The sequence below is a fragment of the Calliopsis andreniformis genome, chromosome 2 (assembly GCF_051401765.1).
Source record: "Calliopsis andreniformis isolate RMS-2024a chromosome 2, iyCalAndr_principal, whole genome shotgun sequence".
In the NCBI taxonomy this organism is placed as follows: domain Eukaryota; kingdom Metazoa; phylum Arthropoda; class Insecta; order Hymenoptera; family Andrenidae; genus Calliopsis; species Calliopsis andreniformis.
In genome coordinates, this window is record NC_135063.1 from 16,298,456 (window position 1) to 16,320,367 (window position 21,912).

Sequence of the window (21,912 nt, forward strand, 5' to 3'; positions counted from 1 at the left end):
TTTTGAATTTTTGAATGTTTAAGTATTTGAATGTTTGAATATTACACAAATCTTGTTTCTCTAATATTTTAGCGAGGTACACAATTCGATGGTGTCGAAGTAAATAATCCGATTGGTCAACTGTTTTACACTTTTTGAGGATTCGTCGATCCCTGGTAACGATCTTGTTGGCTGTTACCAGCCAAGTATTAAGGGATGTCGTTATAATAGCGTATGATTAGTTATATTTAACCTTGAATGCTTTCTCGTTGCCATACTTTATAACATGGGCTTACGAATCGTGCTTCTTAACTGAAATCCCGCAGGAACAAGAGTTTTCAATTATTTACGTAAGACAATGTTGCCCGTGCGAAGTTGACGCGGTGATCGTCACTCTTTGTCTAACGAAAGACAAATAGATTCATGTGGCAAATGTTTGCGTTTGTTATCAGAATGCTTCGCTACAGGGTTGCAAACATGTTGTGTTAAATATAAAGCTAATGGACGTCAAAATACGTAGCAGAAATCTTGCAAAATCCTTTTACAAATATTCAAATATGTGAATTATAAAAACCAAGAAAATTGTAACCGATAATTCGGAATTTATACAGAAGAAAGTAAAAAAGCTTTCTGGGACTTTGAATATGTAGGATCAAGTTGCGATGAATGAAACTCCAATTTTAAAAAATGTGCTCGAGATTATGGTCCTCGAACAGTGCGCCTCGCACAGCTAGTAAAATTGCTTTGGATTGAGAAGAGGAAGGAAGGTAATGAAACCGCTTCTTACGAATCTTGTCGCTCCGAAGTTATGTCGAAAGTTAGAGGAAGCTTTTTCTTCGTCTTCGAGTTTCAATAATGGAAATTCGCGAAAGAAAAATGAGCAGAACTATTGTGTACATGGCGGTCGTGCCAATAGCGAGGAGATGGAGGAAACTGATCTCAAATGTGAAAGGAAAAAATAAATTATACCAGAGAATGATTTCATTTCATTTTTTGTTTTAAGAATGAGGAACGAGACGTTGTTCTTCTTTAAGGAAAGCTGAGGATTTCCTTAGAAATTTCGCAGAAAATAGTTTCATTTGTAATTTTTTAAAACGTACAATTTTAAAAAATTTTTTTCATTCCCTTTTTTCTTTATTGTTCATGTGAGCATTGAAGAAGGCATCAAGCCGAACTACTACTTTCGTGAGACCAACGAAGCAGGTGGCAGTAGAAATCAGTCAAGTGTTCAACCACTTCTCGATCGAAGAGTTCTCGTTAGCTGGCGCCACTATTTAGTTACTATGCAAACCTCCATTTAATTACATTATATATTCGTGATCAATTTCCGAAGCTATCAGCCTCTGTAAGATGATGCATGTACATTGGAAATTTAATTGGACCTATATTCATCGAATTCTACGTTTGTTGTCGTAGGAATTCCCAACTGGATATATGAAATCCTCCATAGAGTATCTTGAACAAAAATTCATCTCACTTCATTTTATTTGCATCAGTATTCCTCTCAGAATTTTTGAAATTGATAAGAAGCCTTATTTAAAATCACCTGTAAAGGGATATTTACAAGTTATAATTACTATTCTCAGTTCATGTGCAATCTATCTACTGCATAATTCTGTTTCTGTCAGCAGAAAACAAAGTTACTTATGAATATAATCTCACTTTAGTTCAGACGCGATTGCAATTATTGCATGTTATGAGCTTAATGCAGGTCGTACGGGAATAATTCCATCATCGCCACGCCTCGAGGATGAATGGGTAAAAGGGATCGAAAGGAGAGACAAAAATGGTGGAGGAGGCTGGAGACGAGGCTGATGTATTTGCGTCACGGCGACCATTACTTATGTTGGCCCTGGACCAACAATAACAGTGAAACTTTTAAAAGCGAGATGCGAGCCTTTCCTCGAATCTCTAACATCCTCTCGATGTTCACGAGCCGTGGACGATGTGCTGTCTGTTTATCCATACATCTGTCCGACAGCTTATAAATCCTTCGTTGACTTACCATATTTCGCAGTTCAGGAGGGGGAAAGAAGGAGAGAAAGAGGAGGAGCAGAGATTTCAACTTTTCTCTCTCAAATATTCAAAGCACCCTGTCGAAGTATCGCAGAGATGCAGTTTTAAATCTAAGCCCGCAAAACAATGCCTGGAAGTTAAATAGTTTTACTGAATAGTGCTCGACTATAAACCCAGTCCTCCGTCTTCAATCAAACTTTTACCTAGTAGAACCTATAAGAGAATCCTCGACTTTTCTCTGTCCACGGGACGTAATCCTTAGTTCTAAAACTTATGAAATAACGGTCGTTCTCCGACTCGATAAAGTTCCATTCGATTTCCAAGTCACGGCACCTTCTGCTTCGCGTCCGAGCTGGTCGCATCGAACGATTCCGGCTTAAGGAAAATCCTTTAAAAGCATCCTTTCATTTCCACCAGTCTCGCTTCCCTCGTTTCCCTGTTGCAGCTTCGTCCTCGACCTTGCTCACGCCATCGTTAATTGCTTACGGAGATCTAATTTATTTTTCCTCACCTACGGTTTCTATTTCAAGGCTAATTGCACTTTGAGAATGATAAGTAAGATAAAGTAACAAAAGTGTTATACTAATTTGTATATCCAATAAATTCAGTTGATTATTATCTCAATATTATCAAATTATCAATATTTATCGATAATGTTCTGTAGTAATATAATGAATTCAACATTTCTGTTTGCAGTTAAACTCTCATTCTCTTCAATTCTGAATAAATCAGTTCGTTTGATACTCGATTAGAAAGAATTTCGTTGTTGAGGGAGGGATCCAATCACAACATTGTTTTCTGAGTGATCTGGGACTCCTGATGGTAGGGAAGCACGTGGCTTCCGGGTTAGGTCAATTATGACTGAGTTAATCAAATCCTCACGTATTTGTCTATCCTCTGACCTGAGAGGGAACGCGTCGATAGCTTCGTAGCTTTCCACGTGTCAACCTCTAATTACTTTTTGATTGCTGTTTTGTGTTCGGTAGTTGGCGTGATGGTCTGTGCTCTAATTCGTGGAAAAGACAATTTTTGGTGGTCCCAGATGAGAGGACGTGGGATTTGGTGGAAAAGGATTCATCGTTGGACCGTGGGGTGGTCTCGAGAGCTGTAAGTATTTATTGTTTTTTTTTTATTAATTTTGTTATCAAATTTTTACTGATAAAATTCATGGAATTGCCAAATTTCCAATTTGAAATATAATCCAGGCATAATAAATTCGCTCGTTTTATGGAAGATGGACAATGGGTACATCGAGCCAAGATAAATAATATTTGCGCTCTTTTTTCGTTGGATTCGAATAAATCACGATCGTGCATCGTGTTTTGTGATGCTCGTAAATCAAGTCATTGATATTAGAAACGACAGCTAGAAAAAACATGATTTAGAATTTAGAGTGTTAGCCAGCGTCAGGAGCATTGACAGAGAACGGCAGGTCTGTCTGCGCGTCAAGATGCATGATGTTCCCCAGTTTTTCTTTTTTTTTTTCTTGTCAAGAGACCGAATATAGTTAGCCTGGTTCAGATTTGAGCGAGATATAGAGCCAATCTTTTCGTTTCTATCACTTTAACATTGACGAAGTATTATTAGCCAAACGTCACTTACAATTAACTAAACTTTTTGGTGAAAGAAAAAACGAAAATAAAATTTATTAAATCTTTATGTAGGTTCTATTTTTAGTCTAATCACCACTATTTGAAACAATAAGGTTTCTACCTTCGTATCCAATTGCGAAATATTTGAACCGTATAATTTCCACTGTTCTGCATTTTCATATAGTAACATGTCTAGTATTAAAGTTACATTCTGAGGATTCTTTACCAGATTTGAAAATCTGGTAAACAAATGTCTCTTTAGTAATCAACGACGGAACGGTCACCTTCGTAAACTGATCTCATTTCTTATGGTCGCGTGAGGTTGAAAAAAATGCAATTAAAGTTTCTTTCGAGAGCGTCTCTTCACGTTTACATTTAGTAAGTTTCTTATTCCGACGATGTCATCGAGGAATGCAGGTAACAGCCATTCACGACCTCCTTTATTTCATCTTATCACTTGAAGTAGCTCCCTAATTTTCAAGTTTTCAAATATTCAAATATTCAAATTTTCAAGTTTTCAAATTTTCAAATTTTTGAATTTTTGAATTTTTGAATTTTCAAATTTTCAAATTTTTGAATTTTTAAATTTTCGAATTTTTAAATTTAAAAATTTCCAATCTTTTTACTTCAGTTTTTATGGCTATAACTATAGAACTTCTGTTACTTACTCTTGAGTTTTGTAACTTTCGACAGGTATCGTAGAGTCATAATGAGGGTGAGGTTACGGGAAACTTTCGAGATTTACGAAGAGAGTCACCAAGAGGAAAAGTTCGACAGACAATGGTTGGACTAATCTATTTCTGAAGTAAAACTATCGGTGCTCCAAGATTCCGTTACCACAAAAACAGATACTTTCCCAATAAGTAACACTCCCTGACCTACCACTTATGCCTCTTCTTATTTTGTGAGTTACAACTTTTGAACAATGTGCCAGTTCTACTTGGTAATGAATAAACCCAAAAGGAAGGCATTATACTATTTATTCCGGCATGTTTCATAGTATGAGAGGAATATTTTCAAACCGTTTCCCTTCAAACGTAGATTCGACCTGAATATTTGTCAAAAATAGAAGAAAGCATACCCTCTTTGCAATCAGCTAAGAGAGCAAACAATTTCAGAAAGTAATAGAGTCTCAATTGGTAAAGAGTAGTGAAAGGAGAGGTCGAGAATCGAATTGGTCCACTTCCAGGGAAAAATACATTCTGAGGAAGCGATGTAGGACCGTGGAACGTATTGGGGGTGGTGTGATGCGATTTCCAAAAGATCAATTGATTTTGCTGGCGAGCTGGTCCCTGGTTGAATTTCTGGAACCCTAGAGACTTCGGGAGACTGGACGATCAAGGGAAACCCGAGGTTTACCCCAGAGTTATTTATTTCAGCTCGAAAGTCGTAAAGTAAAATCTCGAAGTAAACGGGGAGGTTTGTTAATAAACAGTCGCCAGGAATATCTGGAACTTTGAGCAGCGTGATATCCGTACGTCAATCAATGTTTCCATAATCTTAATAACATCTAGCTAGAGATTAAACATGGTATGTGGTTTGAGGTTTCAGTTCATGGAGGGTCAGACTGATCTTCCAAAGTAAAGAAAGTGGGGGTCTTTTTACTTAAAAAAATTATATTTATTTATCTTTTAATCTACTCCCGACATAATCAATTACGCATTTAGCTACAAAGAAAGTTTTAACACGTGGTCTCACTTAGATCCTTTCCTCAGTTCATCATTCCCCAGTAAAGGTGTCATGAAAATCCCAGGTCTCACTAGCGTCGCAATAAACGAACCTTCGGTCCATCAAACTTCAACTGCGATGCTGTCGAGTGAATGCTTGTCGCGTGCCTAGAAATTTAATTTCGTGTCACACGTGACAGTAACTTTGGTACATTTTCCATCGGTTTGCGTCAGTTTCACTTTCCAGCGAAAGGCTGTGGTATAGAGCGACAGATTTCACGTAAAAGAAGGGATAAAAGTTATAAGGAACTATTTAAGGGGTAAAAAATTGAAAGCGTTATGGGACGGTATCCACGAACCTGAAAAGAATATACAGAGATGAAATTGTGGGTAGGTTGTACATACTGAGGGGTTCCCTTGATTTTTTTGTCGCGTAGAATCGCTCTGTATCTGGTCAAACATTAGAGTTGGCAAGTAGAATTATCCTGTACCTAGGCAGACATAAGACTTTCCGCAGGTTCTACCCTTTTAGTCAGTAGAATCGTCTTGTGCCCGATCAGACATTAGCTTTTTCGCACGTTCTCTTCTCCGGTCAAGTAGAATCAACCTGTTCATAAACAGACAGACGAATTTCTGTAGTCACTATGATCGCACTTCAAGGACAATAAATATGTATTGCAACTTAATATACTCTTGTGACTTTTGATTTAATATACTTTGAATTTAATATAGAGTATTTGAAAAAAAGAAAGAATATCTGACGACATTGTAAGAGGAGGTGGAGCACGCGTGACGTCATCCACGAGGAGGAAGCGACCCTGAGGGACCAATTACTTTTGCGTCAACCTCGACCACCTATCTTCGAGTTACAGTCTCTACGCATCATCTTTTTACAACACGCGCGTCCTGTTAACGACCGACATATCTGATCCCTTTATTCCTGGTCGCGTTTTTCACAACGAGCACATTCGTGAGGCACAGGCAATATATTCCTCGGTACGTTGTATTTCCTATTTGATACGGAGCTGGCCCGTTTCCGTTCAACTCTCCCCTGACCCACTTCTTTCTCGTGAACTTCGAAGGCACGGTTTATTAATTCCAGCGGCGCGTTAAAGTGCACGGTGAAACGACTGCATGAATATCGGATAATGACGGAACGATGATCGCAGTGTCCGTTTTCTAGGAACGCCGCCGACTTCGCCCATAATGGATCCCATCCATTGTTCACGCGCGATCAACGTAATCTGACCTTATCGGTAGATGGAAAAGGGAAGATGTGAACGGGCCGACATGCCCCTGTATTTTCATCAATTTATAGTCTGTCGACTAATAAGGTTCCGGTGATTCAGGGTTTCAACGTAATTATGACCATACTGAAAATTCATCCCGTTGGTTCCATGACGCTCGTTAAGAATCCTGCTATAGAGGAGAGATCGAGCGAATACTCTCGAGCAATCGCTGGGGATTTCTTTAATCTTGGTGTAATGTGCATCTCTGACGATCATTTTTCTTCGGTGGGGCTTACTTTGAGTTATTGAAAGGAACGTGTGTAGCTTGAACACGGTTTTTAAATACAGTGACTCGTGGATTCACAATACTTTTTTCATCTTTTGTCCAGTTTCCTTCAATTAAAAAGTGTATTCTTGGAAATAGTACCTGGAAGCATATTAAATCTTGATTAGTATCCTATGAGTCTGAAAATTCAGAGGCGTACAGTGACTGGAGCGATTCCAAGCCATTATAGCGAAATTGACAGAATGTTTTTGCATCGATTGCCTGAACGGAGAGAATTGTGAGAGTTGAATGGAATGTGCCTGGATTCCTAATACGGAATTCCGTTAAACTGGCGGGCCGCCTTCTTCTTTTGTCCCGCGGTGTCACCTCGTGATTGAGGCAAGGTGTACGCTGACGCCGGTGAGACGATCGTTTCGAAATGTCTGGAGAACGAGGCTGCAGAAAGGTTCATCATTTTTTTACGTTGCAATTGATTGGCAATACCGGTCGTTTGAAACTCGAGAATGGGAACTCGTCAAAATCGACGTGTTCGAGTTGATCTATGACAATAGGCAATTCTTGAGAAAGCACGTATACACACTGTTATGAAATCTGAATGAAATTAGAGAAGATTGCCTATTCCTCGACTCAGTGAGCAAATAATTGCCAAACTGAAAGCTTTTAGAGCTAAAAGAAATTTCTTTTCCACAGAGACATTCCGAGTTGGAAAATTGGCAATCTTTCAGTACTTCGCTTCGTCACAATAGCTGCAAAAATTCGTTTAAGGGATCAGCCTTTCATTTGTGTATCAGAGAAGAACAAAATCCTATTCTTTCTATTTTGATAGCAGTAAATGCTCAGAGGATTGACAAAACAGGAGAGAAATTTGGAAGGAAATATTTTTGTCAATCTTTAACTAAGAGCTATTAAAAAAGCTTAAATCGTTCAATAGTTTCCACCATTTTGGTATAATCTATACGAAACTTTTCCAATCTGGTTATCGTTCATAAAAATAATAAATTACATTTTCTCACCCTACCTGACCGCTTCCGATATCAAGCTGAAAAATATTCTAAAACATACTCTGCGAAACAACAAAGCGCTTCGAATGAATATAAGGACAATCGATGAATATTTATTTATTAAAATTTGATTCATGGGTTAGAGACTATGATATTAAATATTTCCATACTTTTTTAGTTCCTTCATTTCCACTCATATTTAACTCTCCTCCCTTTTTCTCAGTCTTCCTCGAAAAAGCAAAATATCTTCAGAAGCAGAGTTGAAAAATCGAATAAATGTTCGCAATGAAATTGTATATCTCATCACTGTGCAGATTCACCCTTGAAGCTTCTGAAAATGAAATTTGAATGACGAAGTGCGCGCGTGGCAAAGGGATCGAAGGAAGGAAAAAGGAAGTTCGCGGCTGCGCAGTGATAAGCGGCTCGTTCGAGAATCGTGGCGGGCCAAGCCGCGTCCATTCAGTTCGCCGGCACTATTTGTTCGTCACGGTTGCCGTTCGAGAACCCTCGTCAGCTTGAGCATCTTGTCACGTGTTGACCGTGACGTCTTTGTAATAGATTCCCGTATTCCGCGAAACCTCGTACCGTGAACGCAATCCTAAGGCGAACCTTTCGAAACGAGACGTGACTAAAATCGAGAGAACCGAAATTCAGAAAAATCGAAATCTTAGAAAAAAGTGGTCTGTGAGCTGCGCCTCATCGGTGGACTTCGGTACAATTTTGGGACTCTGCTTTCTCCCTAGACACTCTTCTCTTCTGGAACTGTATTTTCATCTAGGACTCTGCTTGCTTTGGGCTAAGATATGGTAGAGTTGATAAAGTTGCAGTGGAAGACCGCTATGTGTGTTTATCCGTGACACGGTGCCGCGAAAAAGTGGCAGGTTTGCGAGGGCACGGTGAGAAGTTATGTTGCGGTCCGCTGTGGTTTCTCCTTTTTCGTGCCGCGAACACTGTTCAACTATTGTCGCTGAGAAACAATGCGAGAGAGAAATGAATGGAAAGAGTGGTAAAAAAATATTGTGGTTACTTTGGATAATAATGGGAGCGAAGTTGGGGTAGACCACCCTTGTATTTCACTCGATTCCTTTCTTTTCTTTAACCTTCGATTAGTATGCTACCAGTACTATAGAAAGCAGAAATATTTCTTAGGTTTTAAAATGGAGTTAAAAAGCTTCATTTGGTATCGGTGAACTTTCGACCTTTTTAAAAGGGAATTGTTGGGGAGGAAGCTTGATGGGTGTATTATTAGGTTTAGTATTTCATTAGGTCAATAGGAAATGTAACGAGACGATACCCTCACGGTGTGGAAAAGTGTTATCGTGTTCGATATGCAAGGTGCATCGGTGAATATCAACTCTTATTTATCGGCCGGTTAAAGGAAATTGAGAGGGAAGCATTTACTAAAGGCACAGAAGGAATAATACTGTTATTAATGCATTCAGATTGAAAATGGGGAAACTCATTCAGTCGTTATTACTTTTTTTTGTTGTTCGATTACATAGCTCGGTGGAAACTCGTGGGATTGTGGATTGAAATGAAATCGACTCGATGAAATAATTTTTACGTGGGTTACGAGGTATCGCGAGGGGCTTAATTACGCGAGACCAATTATCGAGGAATTACGTTTCGAGGTAAGCATTTTGGTAGGCGTTGCTCGTCGAGTCGGAAAATGTGGTTAGTCTGTGGCACTCGATGAACAATCCTAACAGGGAAGCGAATTTCGGAGTCGATTGGAGTTGCATTGCGTTGTACATACCTATTCGTCAAACAAGTAGTACCTGATTGTTTTGTACTTGCTAAATTGCCAAGTTAGTTGCGGTACTCGATTTTTCTAGTGCTTAGACCTTTAAGTCGACAATCGATTTTTCATTTTTTTCTATTTCTGTCTCTATTAATTGAAGTAAACGCGATAAATACTAGAAGCTAGGCGATACATTTTATTTGCTAACGTGTTTATAAACGAAAGTAGAATCTATTTGAAGACGCGAAAATTGGTTACATCAACGTCGTTAGGGTAGGTCATTTCACGAACGCAATTCATACTCCATTGACACGTAGAACCGAGCGAAACGAAGCTGAATTAGCTTTCGAATAGATTTCGATAGCGGAGGAGTTAATTGGTGTTAACTGGCCGTGCCAAGGTAAATACTTGAGGTGCTACGACCCACATATTCCATTTACGAGCAATAGACGGAATATAGTACCATGTTCCGTAGCAAAGAGGACGAGACAACATTTTCTTATCTAGTTATGGTTTTAAAACAAAAGAAATAGCGGAGCATGTCATCATGTTTGCTACATTTAACCCAACTATTAAATATTTCATAACTTAGTCTAAATAAGCGTGTTGAAATAAAAATTCGAATCATTCTGAGATAAAATGGGATTGACAAGCTATATTAATTGTGGATGATATTTCTAGTAATTGTTCAGTTCTTAAAATATTGAAATTTACCACAAGAAAGAATTCCTACAAAGAGTGAAAGTTTCAATTAACACCCAGATGATCCCCTTGGTTTTCAGACAGCCTCCACACTTCTCCCGTAACACAAGAAAGTCACATCGATCGATCTCGTGTCAGCCCGCTAGCAAAGATCTCTCATCCCGCGATCAAGGACGAGTCCCGAGGAGTTTCGCCGATTGCCAGGGCTCGCACGTAACCGACACCCCCTCCGTAAAGTGTCACGTCGCGCCGAAGTGGACCGAGAGCGTCACGAGGACGCCGTTTATAATGTCACTTAATACCGTCGCGTTAACGGAAGCCGCGAAGTTAAAGGAAACCGCACTCGAGGCTCGGCCAACGAGCCAGGCGTTTCTCTTACCATCCCCGATGGATTTTCTCCGCTTGTTTTCGCGCCTGTCGCGGTGGCACTGTGTCGTTTGCGAAGCTTCGCGCGTTCGCGTCGGTCCGAACGTGAAGCTGCCCACGTAGAAAGATCATTGACCTCGAGCAATTGCGATGAGCGGCGTCGCGCACTCCCTGGTTACGGTGATCGGCGAGCGTGTCACCCGATTCCACGTTTCGCGTTGCGTGTGGTACAAGGGTGCGCGAGTGTGAAAGGTGGAACCGCAGCGGTTCAAGTGGACGAGATGGACGATTGATGGTGCGCGAGGATAAACGATTGAAACGCCTCCTAGGCCAGCAACTACCTGGACGAAAATGTTGTCCACGGTGTCCAGTCTTGCGCTCGAATTCAATTCCTCTTACTACGCTACGGTGCTTGGGAGCGAGGGGCACGACGGGCTGTCGGGTATGTTGGACAGTATTTCCCTGGTTAGAAATCGTGCTTTTTCAAACGATTATTGGACATATCTATTGTCGAAGGTATAGATACCTAAGATGCGAGTGTAACGTGTCTAACTTGGAGACTGATTCTACTGTTTACGTGCATTATATCTGGCGCGGCGGTGTCAGTAGATTAAGCCGACAGGTCAGACAAGACCAAACGGAGCGGTGTCAGTAGATTAAACTCACGAGACAGACAGGGCCAGGCGCAGTTTTGCCAGTAGAACAAGCCCTCAAGTCAGACACATTTGACAGTCCATTATTTTTACAAAAGTTTAGTTACTATATTTTCGAGTTCTAAGAGATAGAAGGATATTCAGTCAGCCTTGAGATTATATTGGGAATAGCCCTGTATTTACTTAAGCTTGTTGCTGTTTGTAATTGGGCTAAGATGTATAAACGCTAAGATAGCACTTGCTCGAGGCACTTGGGACATATGTTTACCCTATAGAGTAATTTGTGTCTCCTGCTAATAGTGATAGGTACATTTCTGCTAATGTTCGAACGAAATACAAATATATTTATTGTCTCTCGAAAATGTAGATTAAGGTATTCGTTGCTGGAAGCAGATGAGTATTGATCAAAATATGCAATCTAAGAAACAGTATTATTCATTACTCATTCATTACAGTAAACAATTATCATGTGCTTCCACTAGTAAGCTTAACAAGTGAATCAAGTCTAAAATTGGTTTGACACGAAGGGATATTATTGTTTCAGTGGTCGAATCCGAAAATGCGACCGCAGATCTATACATGTTACCAGCTTACATTCGGACGACATCCATGGTTGTCTGCATCATAGTGATGGTCCTCGGCATAATAGGGAATCTTATGGTAAGTGGAGTCACTAGTTTTACTGTTCACTCTCTAGCTATCTTTTCAGTACTGCATAAAATTTGCATGATGCTTTGCAAGATTATTACACGAGAATGTTGCTTTACGATAATTATCTGTAACATGTAAAAATCGCTGTACTTGATCAGAAAACACTGTAGAATAAAAAAATACGCGTTTAACGTACATACGAACTGTTATTGCTCCTTAAAAATCAAATACCGCGTAATTAACAATAACTCCACAATTCCGCTGAAACGTCCTACTATGTAATCCATCAGTGCTATAGTCAGGGTCTATGGAAACACAGCACCAGAATTCCATGAATACAACCAGTCCATCCGCCACTAGTTGATCAACGAGTTCGTTGCAATTTTACTCGAAGCTACCTAGCAACCACTCGCTCGCTTGAAACGCATGCCAATCCACCTTCATACATAAATCTCGCAGGGCAAAAATCGTAAAAAGCGTAAATCAGCCAGCTTTGTTAAACAAGTCTCCCTTTTTTGCCCAGGTGCCGTTAGTTGTGTTCCGCGGCAAGGACATGCGGAACAGCACGAACATTTTCCTGGTGAACCTGAGCGTGGCTGACCTCTGCGTCCTTCTAATATGCACACCCACGGTCCTGGTGGAGGTCAACTCGGGGCCGCAAGTGTGGCCACTTGGGGAGCACATGTGTAAGTCATGATTTTTCGCACCATATGGCGAACCCTAAACTGGGAGAACATTGGTAGGTTATTGTAACATCTTCCTATACACGGCATTTGACAACAGGTGTTACAAGTTTTAAGAAGTGATTCTAAAATGTCATAATTGCGTTATTACTTATTAATTCATAGTTTTCAGTATTTCAATCTTCTTATTATTATAGAACTCTATAATTATAGGTCTCTTAAAACTTTACGAAGTCATAAACTATCAATGTTACCACTTGCTGCCAATCTTCTCCCAGTTTACGGTACTTCGTACCTATTATTATATCTAAAGCGGTTTGAATCGCTGATGCACTCTACGTTCACTCGATCCTGCCTCGAACCGGCTCTGAACTGCATAGAAGGGAAATATTGCGTTCGTTATCCAAAGATTGTTTTTTGGTCAACATTTTAACCGAGCGCGTGTCAAATATTTACTCCTGCCCGCTAGGGCGATGCGTTTGTTTGCTCGAGGAGAGTCACAGATACGAGATGTTGAAGAATTAAAGAGGGAATTCGTGGAGGATTCTTTGATGCGTGCTTTATGCTAGTTGAAGTCTTTTCTGTCTTGTAATCTGATGTAAAATGGAAGAGTGTTCATACATCAGCTTTATATCAGGATTTTTCAAATCGATGGGAATCGCAATCGGTGGTTCCTTTTTATCTGGTCTCTTTTGACGCAAAAATGGGAAAAGAGCACCTGTGGCCTGTTTAATATTCACGATTCATAATGCCAGATCAGTGGAAATCGCTCGGGGGGCATCGAGATGAGTCGTTTACAATGGGAGGGAACGCGCATGTCGATCACGCGGAATTCCAGGAACATCTCTGTTGACCGCTTGCTGGTTTAGAAATTAACTTTCTAAACGTTTCTAAACATTTTTTAAAGTTTTATTAAAAATTTAGTATATGCCTATACTAAATTATAACTTAGTATACCTATGTTAACATAAAATATTGTTTCAAAAATTTCTTTACCTTCTCCGAAATATTTTTCGCGAAAATTCAAGCGGATCGATTATACGAAAATATAAAATATTACAGCCCACCTCTCATCCTATGAAAATAACAAAAAAACGAAGGGTACTTGAGCTTGGAAAATTGCAGAACATAGGTATATAAATATCCGAAGGTGAATAAAAATAACAAATATTTTTTCATTACAATCTAGAACAATTCTAAATTTTTTGGCCAGCTGTAAATTTCCCTCTGAGATGGATTAAAAAAGTAACAGCGTTGCTTGCGTTATTCACGAGTTCCAATTAGATCAATAATTTACTTCAAAGATCCCAGTGAGCGTTGGAGATTTATCGGTGAAGATGGTTTCATGATTGCTTTTAGCATACGTCACCTACACAAGTAACATTTTTCTGCGAGAGTTAAAACTCTTTCAATTCCGTTTTCCTTTGGGTGATGTCCAAAGCGAAAGAGCGAGCCAAATGTTACGCTAAGTTTGATGAAAATTACAGACAGTGCGTGGTTGTGAAAAAAAATCGTGTCCTGAAATATCAGACATTTGTGTTCCATTCTTTCAGCTCTGGTTTTTCGCTCAGACCACCAGGTTTAAGACATCCTGTACTATAATATCGTATTTAAGTTCTCTTCTTCTCCGCTTCTGTGTTTTCGGGTCGACTCCGCCCGATTCGTTTCAGGCAGAAGTAGTTAAAGTCAAGCCGCGTCAAGTTCACCTTCCGTCGCGACTAAGCGCTGCTTTTATCTCGACTACCCTACTGTTCCACGCGTTGCAGTGGACTTCCTGTGAGTCCACAGAAAAATCTCTGACCCCGTTCCTTGGCCGGTCAAATGAAGAAACCCGAGCGTTTTTCCTCGAAAATCACGAGTTATCGCTCGAGCATGCTGGGTCTGTCCACTTCTGAGTGTTTCCGGTTTTTCGAAACTCTGATAACAAAAGTTAGCCGAAGCGCGACGAGTTTAGCCGTGGGGAACGCCAAGCGAGGCACCATCGCGAATGGAAATATCACGAGAAATTGAACATCAAGAGTTTCTTTCAAACTGAGAGATTTTGTTATCCGGATTGAGAAGGGTTTTAGATTTTTCATAAAGCACTAGAGAGCATGAGTCTAGTTTCAGTTAAATACATCAAAGAGTCCCCTCTAATATCGTGGAAAACTCAAAAGTAAATGTTACGAGGGACGCGTCCAATGTGTTAATTTATTAACTCGTGTGATTACGCGAAAGAGTAGCGGTCTAGTGCTCTTTGAAATGAAGTAGAAACAAGGTTTTCAAATCTGGTAAGGTCTCCGCTCAAAGTCACGGTTAATTGCCTAGTAACATCGTCTCGGCACGAAAATTTTAGCTTTTATTATCGTCAGCCTCGAGGTGTACCTATTGAAAGTTTTCAAACTTCCATCAGCTAATGTAAGCTGGCCCACACAACTTCGACGAAACTCACGAGATGAAATTACTCGAACCTATGCTTCATTGTTGCCCAAGCTAGGAGCTTTTCACTGGATTTTTTGTGCGTTGGACGTGGGTCAGAAAACGCAATAGGATGATTTGAATGTGGAATGTAATGCGAATGAAAATGCTACGGAATAGATTGACCGAACTGTGCAGCGATTGTCTGGGTTCGTTCTCTTTAAAGTTTCTCTGCGGATTGACTGGGTAATTCTTTCACTAGCTACTGACTGTTCTGAAGAACTTCTATATATAGATGCAGTTGTTTCTGGGATGGAAAGAGAAACTTTCTGGTGGGTATTCGTTTTAGAATAATTTTTTATTCTAAGAGACATTTTTTACTCAATAGAGACAGGTAGCAGTTTTTCGTTACATCATGCAATATCCTTAAGACAACCTCCACGTTTATGATCGCTAGAATGTGTTCCATTTTTCTGTTCTGATATCCAAGAGTATCAGTATCGTGCTAAAGGGTAATTTCTAATCCGTTGCGCAACGCACAGTTTTCATGCGGAATTTTGTCAGGTTGTTCCTGAGTGTTGTTATCGAATCAGCTTAAGCAACGAGCATTCCTCGACTGTTCCTTCGTACATGTTTCCTACATAGCGAGTCACTTGTTTTTAGCGATTATTCAATTTGTAGAGCTTCGAAGAGATGTTCATGACAGAAATCTTAAATTAGAAGTATTGCTGTGAGGAATTAGTAAACACCGTCGACCAAAGTTTCTAATCACTTGCTAACTCTTATTAAAATTTTACTGTGGCAAAGTACGTTTGACTCAAAGCTAGCAGTCTCAATAAATCCTTATCGCATAATTTGTTCCTGGATTTATAGTATCTATACAAGAAACAAAAATTTGTATAATCTGGTCTAAAAACGAGAACACCCCTTAAGTCTAAAAATACTAGAAAGCGCCAGGTCAATCTCAAAGTACCAGGCCTGTTCCATTAAAACCACAGCTTCTGTCCAAATAAATCAGCGTTTGAGAACATTCGTGTACTATCGGTAACCATCTGTAGCTAGGAGCCCACCCAGACTGCAGACCCCCAGCTGATGATTAGGACTGGACAACATTAGGAATGTGTTTAGATTCATGCATTACAGGCTTCTGCATTCGTGTCGTGTCACCTTTGGAACACGTCTCTCATGGCATCCTTGCAAGGAGACTCAAAATGTGTAAGATGTTCATGACGATCTACTTACGCCGTTGAGTGCAATTTGCAGCGAGGGGGAGTGAAATTTTCAGTCTACGTAGGGAACTAATAGTCTTTGTCGAAAGCCTTATTCGTTATCCTCGACAGACGAGGTGTCCAAACTCTACTTAGTTTATCTTGTCATGATAAGTGCTTTTGGTCAATCCTTTTACCAGAGGTGGAGGAAAGGTGGACGATGAGATGGAGCATTCTAAGGGGCGTGGGTGGAGGGTTGGACCTCAGTTTTGGGAGATGGTCCGACGTCTGAGTTTTATGAGGCGCGAGGTCCCTTTAAGTCAATGTTCCCCCATCGTCCATGGTATAACTCTCCCTTGCATTCTTCGAGTTCCTCTAGGATATCGAAAACTCTATAGTTTAGCAGACACGTTCCCGCTAATCGAGTCATCTGTATTCCAGCATTTTCAGTGCTTCCTTCCTTATCCTCCTCTCTTTTCTCGGATTCGCGACTTCCTTGTTAATGCTCGAATTTAAATATGAAAATTGCGGGTGGTTCGTGGGTAGATCTGATTTCATTAGGATTATGAAGTGTCTCGCTATGGTAATGGTGTTTTATAATATTTCTTTGGGAGAGGGTGGAGCTCATTATTGGGTGAAGTCATTGACCTGTGACCTAGGTGTCTTAGGAGATCTTTCAGGGGATTTAGTGGAGCACCCTATTTATACATACTAAGTACTCCCCTTCGATACAACCCTGCTCCATGTGCTGTTTCCTCCCCATTAAACTCTATTTCACCTAACACTGTGTTTCCCAATTATGTGTAATTTGATCCGACCACACACCTCTGGTAAGTAAACCTCTATAAGGGACAAGGAGCAATCAATGATCAGGCAGAGGTGACCCAAGAGTAAAACTCGGACGACAGTTTCGAACCCTCCAGTCGCAGCTGTTGTTCCATCGAAGAACCCTTCCCCTCGGTGGATCAGCAGCTTGACGACATAATCGCGATACCAGTCGTTAGCGAGGTTCCTCGTAAAAGAAACAAACAGCAGATGCCGCTAACAAGGCGCGAAACGTCCAGGGGAAAATAAACCCGGGAGCATAATGACCGACGCTGGCATTTTATCGCGGGTCTCGAATAAGTAGAGAGGATACGTCGATTGAGCCATCGTCACGTTCCGCCTGGACTTCACTTTATTTCTGAAGCAAGATCGCTCTCTGCAACGGAACTCTGCTTTAATCCCTTGTCGTACGATTTACATTCAAGCAAACATAAGCGCACATCTATGCATGTATGTTTTAAATACCTACATACATAATCATTGAATTTGATTGCAGTACTGTATATATAATTGATGTGAAAATTATTGACAATTGAAGTCGCTTAGAGCACAGATTTTGAGATACAAAAATTCCTCAATTTTCACTTTTTATATGATGAGGAAAATTAATCAACTTTGACGTAGATTTGAATTACAAAGAATTAGGAAGGTTAGCTCTTTCGATATCGCTGATTGTACGATGAATTCTCCTTGTTTAACACCTTCGTCGCTTCTGCTTCCACAGAATTATTTAATTTCCCAAAGCAGAGCGCCTTCCTTTATGAAAAGCAAATTCCAAGGAATCGTGTTATTGACATTTCAAATGAAAAGGTAATAGATTCCATTCCATTTTCTATTTTTATTAAATCTCTTATCTTCTACCTTCCTTTCACCCTTTGAGCTTTCACCCATTGAACCTGTTGAGGTTCAATCGTAGGCAGACGTCCGTGAGATGAAATACATAAGGTAAATGCGAGAAATCAGGTCGAATTTCAATTTTCAAATGAACTTGCATTTCAGTATTTTCTAAATATAGTAAAGAGGGGAAACTACAAGTAACAGAAGTGTATACTAAATCTGTGTAAACAAGAACATGCTTGTGAAGAGATGAAGCGAATATTCTCAATAACCTCGATCTCTCGATCCTGCCATTATTAATTTCATTAACGAAACTTGAGTTTTCTTCTGAATAAACCGTCTCTCGATTACCAACCAACAGCAATTACCCGAAGCTGTTTGCCTTCCATTTTCTGAACGTAATAATTTACCAATCGGCCAGAAACTAGAGAAGAGGAGGAATTGGGGGTGAAAATTCGTTTACACGGACTTAATACAATGCTTACGTGTTTCCTCGCTCCACTTTTAGACGAACGTCGTCTGAACGAACCACAAAGTTCGGAGCCCGAGCAAACAACCGAGGAAGCGAGAAAAGAAGACTTGCGATGGCCACTGCAAAAGCTATTTGCGCGACAAACAACACGTCTTGCACTTTAACGTTGCTGCTTTAGACGATATTTGTCAGTTTTATGGAACAGTGGTCTCTGTATTGACAGTTGGGTGTCTGGAGGGTCACGTAGAAGCGGCGGAATTAAAAAAAATGGAATAATTTTAACAAATACTTAAGCCAATTCGTTTTAAACTTTGCGATAAAAAAGTCACTCACTCGCTATAAGATCTGTACTTTCTACGTTGCTTGTTCTTTGTTTTTTTTTGTGCCAAAGCAGTAATATAAATTTATTACCATCACAATTTACCTACTTACAATTTAATTCGTAAATGCGTTCGACTTACAATTACCCAATACTAAGCAATTGAACTACGTTCGAGCTTTAAATCGGTTTATCCGTCCGTTACGGAAATAATTGAATTGCTCCACCGAGCTCAATTTATATTTATGGGGATATCTGGTGATTGGTCAAAAGTGCACCTTGTTTATCTCGTTAAATGCGTCTTGGGACGCATCCGAGCCGTAATAAGGCGGAAGTAATAAACGTGAGATGATACCATTTGAAAGAATAACAGTTTTACCTCTGCTACTTATGTCAATGATACTACATTTCTTTCTACAGTTCGAGCTATTTTTATACTGTCATAAATAGGACTCGATTATAATCACTTTTCACTCGTAGAAAAATTGAAAGTTTCGAATAATTCAGTTTTCAATTCTACTCAATTCAACTCTAGAAACCCTCTAACCTCGTATTTACCCTCCATAAAAAACTAAATTAGAGTGAGGACAATAAATCAAAAGAAATTCCACCTGCGCGTATCCTCAGAGAAACAAAGATCGCCCGTGCTGCTTTAAAATGTCGTCAAAGGTCTAAAAATACCCCGTTTCTGAGCTAATCTCGTCGAGGGGGAGGAATAGAGCGCGCGCAGGGTAACCGAATCGCGTTCTCCCCCGGATATTCCATGGAGTTACGTCTAATTTTTCATCTCACCCCATTTCGAGACATCCAGGGTTATCAGCGACGAGACGATACCACCACGGAATTTCAATCCTTCTGAGAGGACCCCAGATACCATTGATATCATGCGCGACACCATGGGGAGGGGAAGTTCAAAGAACTTTACGAGAAGGGGCTGATTTCGTGGGGGCATCGCGACGTGTGTTAGCGCCCCTCGGACGTTATTTGCTCGGCTGTATGTACTCTCTCGGAAGCATGAATGGACGAATGAATGAATTCGTTCAGTAGAGCGAGCTGTGAAACGCTTTTCGTTGTATGGGAGGGATGTTAGTAGGGTATGCTGGGTAAAAAAAACAGAATTTAATAAAACGTAAATCCGTAATAGAGATCAGAATTCAAGGGGATCAAAATATCAAGCTTTAATATCACAAGAATAGAATATGTAGTCTATGAAATGAAAAATTTGAAATAATATCTGTACTGCGTATTATATAAAAATATTAGCTGATATCCTCCCACATGAATTCGTTGAAATTTTTCGTGAGATAAAATTGTCGCAATCGTGTCACAGAATTCGGCTGACCTATCCGCGAGGGAATGACCATCGTTTTCTCTCTCACCGCGTTAAATTCATGCCACGAAGCGAAAAACCAGTGGAAAAATCCGTCGTATATCCAGGAAAGTCGCCGGCGGGTTATTCGACCTGAGAGTTTCGGCTGTCGCGTGACTTCCACGCGTGTATGACTCCGTCTCTCCTTCTTTCTCCGCAGTGAATAGCTCCGTGATCACAGGCAACGCGATTAATGAAACTCCTCTCTCCTTTCGCGCCGTTCGGCCCGAGTCAACATAATATTCTGGACGTCAGACTGCCTATTCATTCCTTCCGCCTGTACACCAACGCATTTCTCGATTATTTCTTGGCTTCGAGTCATGGGTTTCGTCTGTGTGCACGATTAATTGGCCCGACTGTACTTTGAAACGGATGGAATTGCTAAGATAATCGGACCATAGGGTGATTTCCAGCCTGGTGGCTCACTTTTTATTCAAAGCGCAGTATCCCGGCGAAAAAAAATCGCAGAGCACTTGATAAGATCTCCTTCGATAGGGAAAGGTTCCCATTCTAACATCCCATCAAAAGATGTCGCGAGAAAAATTTATCAAGTGCCTGAGAGTTGCTTAAAGTTGGAAAAGATTCGGAAAAGAACTAGCCTCTCTTTTTTGGTATGCCGTGGGATTGAGAAATTTTTTCGGACAAGTTCATTTTCGGGATCTGAAACTAGAAGCCTTGCCCTTTCAAACGAGACCAGGCCCACTTCCCTGTGATTTTTTCTGACAAAGTTACAGCAGCTCAAAGATTGGCCACTTTTTTGGACCCTGGATCGGGGCATGATTCCAAGCCTGGAAGCTCACTTTTTACTTAGAGCGCGATAACTCGGCGAAAAAAAATCGCAGAGCACTCGCCAAGGTCTCATTCGAAAGGGGAGGGTTCCAGCTTCAATATTCCTGCAAAAGTTGTCGGGAAAAAAATTCGTCTGTTCCTTGACAGTCGTCTGAAGTTGGAGAACATTCGGGGGAAAACAACCTTCTTTCTCTCGGCGCGTCGTGGAGGGGAGAATTTTTTTCGGCCAAGTTCAACTTAGGGGTCTGAAAGTAGAAGCTTTGCCCTTTAAAATGAGACCAGGCTCATTTCTCTGCGATTTTTTTTAATAAAGTTACAGAAGCTCAAAGATTGGCCACTTTTTTGGACTCTGGATCAGTGCGTGACTCCGACGCTGGCGGCTCACTTTTCACTCTGCCTGCCATATCTCGGCGAAAAAAAATTGCAGAGCACTCGCCAAGGTCTCATTTGAAAGGGGAGGGTTCCAGCTTCAATATCGCTAGAAAAATTGTGGCGAAAAAAATTCATTTGTTCCCTGACAGTCGTCTGAAGTTGGAGAACGTTGAGGGGAAAACAACCTTCTCTCTCTCGGCGTGTCGTGGAGTGAATAATTTTTTTCGGAGAAGTTCAACTCAGGGGGCTGAAAGTAGAGGGTTCACCCTTTAATATGAGACCAGGCCCACTTCCTTGCGATTTTTTTTGGCAAAGTTACAGAAGGTCAAATATAGGCCACTTTTTTGGACTCTGGATCGAGACATAATTCCATGCCTGGAAGCACGCTTTTTACTTAGAGTGCGATAACTCAGCGAAAAAAAATCGCAGAGTACTCGCTAAGGTCTCATTCGAAAGAGAAGGGTTCCAGCTTCAATATCCCTGCAAAAGCTGTCGGGAAAAAAATTCATCTGTTCCCTGACAGTCGTCTGAAGTTGGAGAACATTCGGGGAAAAACAACCTTCCCTTTCCTAGCGTGACTTGGAGTGGAGAATTTTTTTCGAGCAAATTCAATTCAGGACTCTGAAAGTAGAAGCTTTGCCCTTTAAAATGAGACTAGGCTCACTTCCTTGCGATTTTTTTTGACCAAGTTACAGCAGCTCAAATATTGGCCACTTTTTTGGGCTCTGGACTACTTCGAGATTTCGAGGCCAATGGCT

General features: G+C 40.5%; 2 protein-coding genes across 4 annotated transcripts in view; both read left to right on the forward strand.

Moving 5' to 3' along the window:
• The first annotated feature begins 3,074 nt into the window (after positions 1-3,074).
• The window catches only part of Ethr (ecdysis triggering hormone receptor), a 43,339-nt gene continuing 24,501 nt past the window's right edge, over positions 3,075-21,912 (forward strand). For 2 of the 3 annotated variants that reach the window (XR_013003453.1, XM_076392086.1), the window contains exons 1-3: positions 10,801-11,021; positions 11,777-11,892; positions 12,407-12,569. Coding sequence is in view for 2 of the 3 variants with exons in the window: in XM_076392086.1 (XP_076248201.1) it covers positions 10,931-11,021; positions 11,777-11,892; positions 12,407-12,569 (370 nt within the window). In the remaining variant the exon portion in view is untranslated. Of the gene's footprint in view, positions 3,103-10,800; positions 11,022-11,776; positions 11,893-12,406; positions 12,570-21,912 lie in introns of those variants that run through there. The other variant, XM_076392087.1, reaches the window with a different exon arrangement.
• Positions 9,220-10,856, forward strand: LOC143188394 (uncharacterized). Its single transcript, XM_076392611.1, has 3 exons — positions 9,220-9,286; positions 9,347-9,401; positions 10,294-10,856. The coding sequence occupies exons 1-3, from the start codon at positions 9,220-9,222 to the stop codon at positions 10,700-10,702; spliced, it is 531 nt and encodes a 176-aa protein (XP_076248726.1). The 3' UTR covers positions 10,703-10,856.

What these genes read in the sequence shown, in the direction of transcription:
- LOC143188394 (XM_076392611.1), top strand. Translation starts at nt 9,220, where the DNA reads ATGGGGAAACTCATTCAGTCGTTATTACTTTTTTTTGTTGTTCGATTA. An exon ending in ACATAGCTCGGTGGAAACTC is followed by an intron (nt 9,287 to 9,346) that starts GTGGGATTGTGG and finishes GTGGGTTACGAG; the next exon opens with GTATCGCGAGGGGCTTAATT. An exon ending in TCGAGGAATTACGTTTCGAG is followed by an intron (nt 9,402 to 10,293) that starts GTAAGCATTTTG and finishes CTTGGTTTTCAG; the next exon opens with ACAGCCTCCACACTTCTCCC.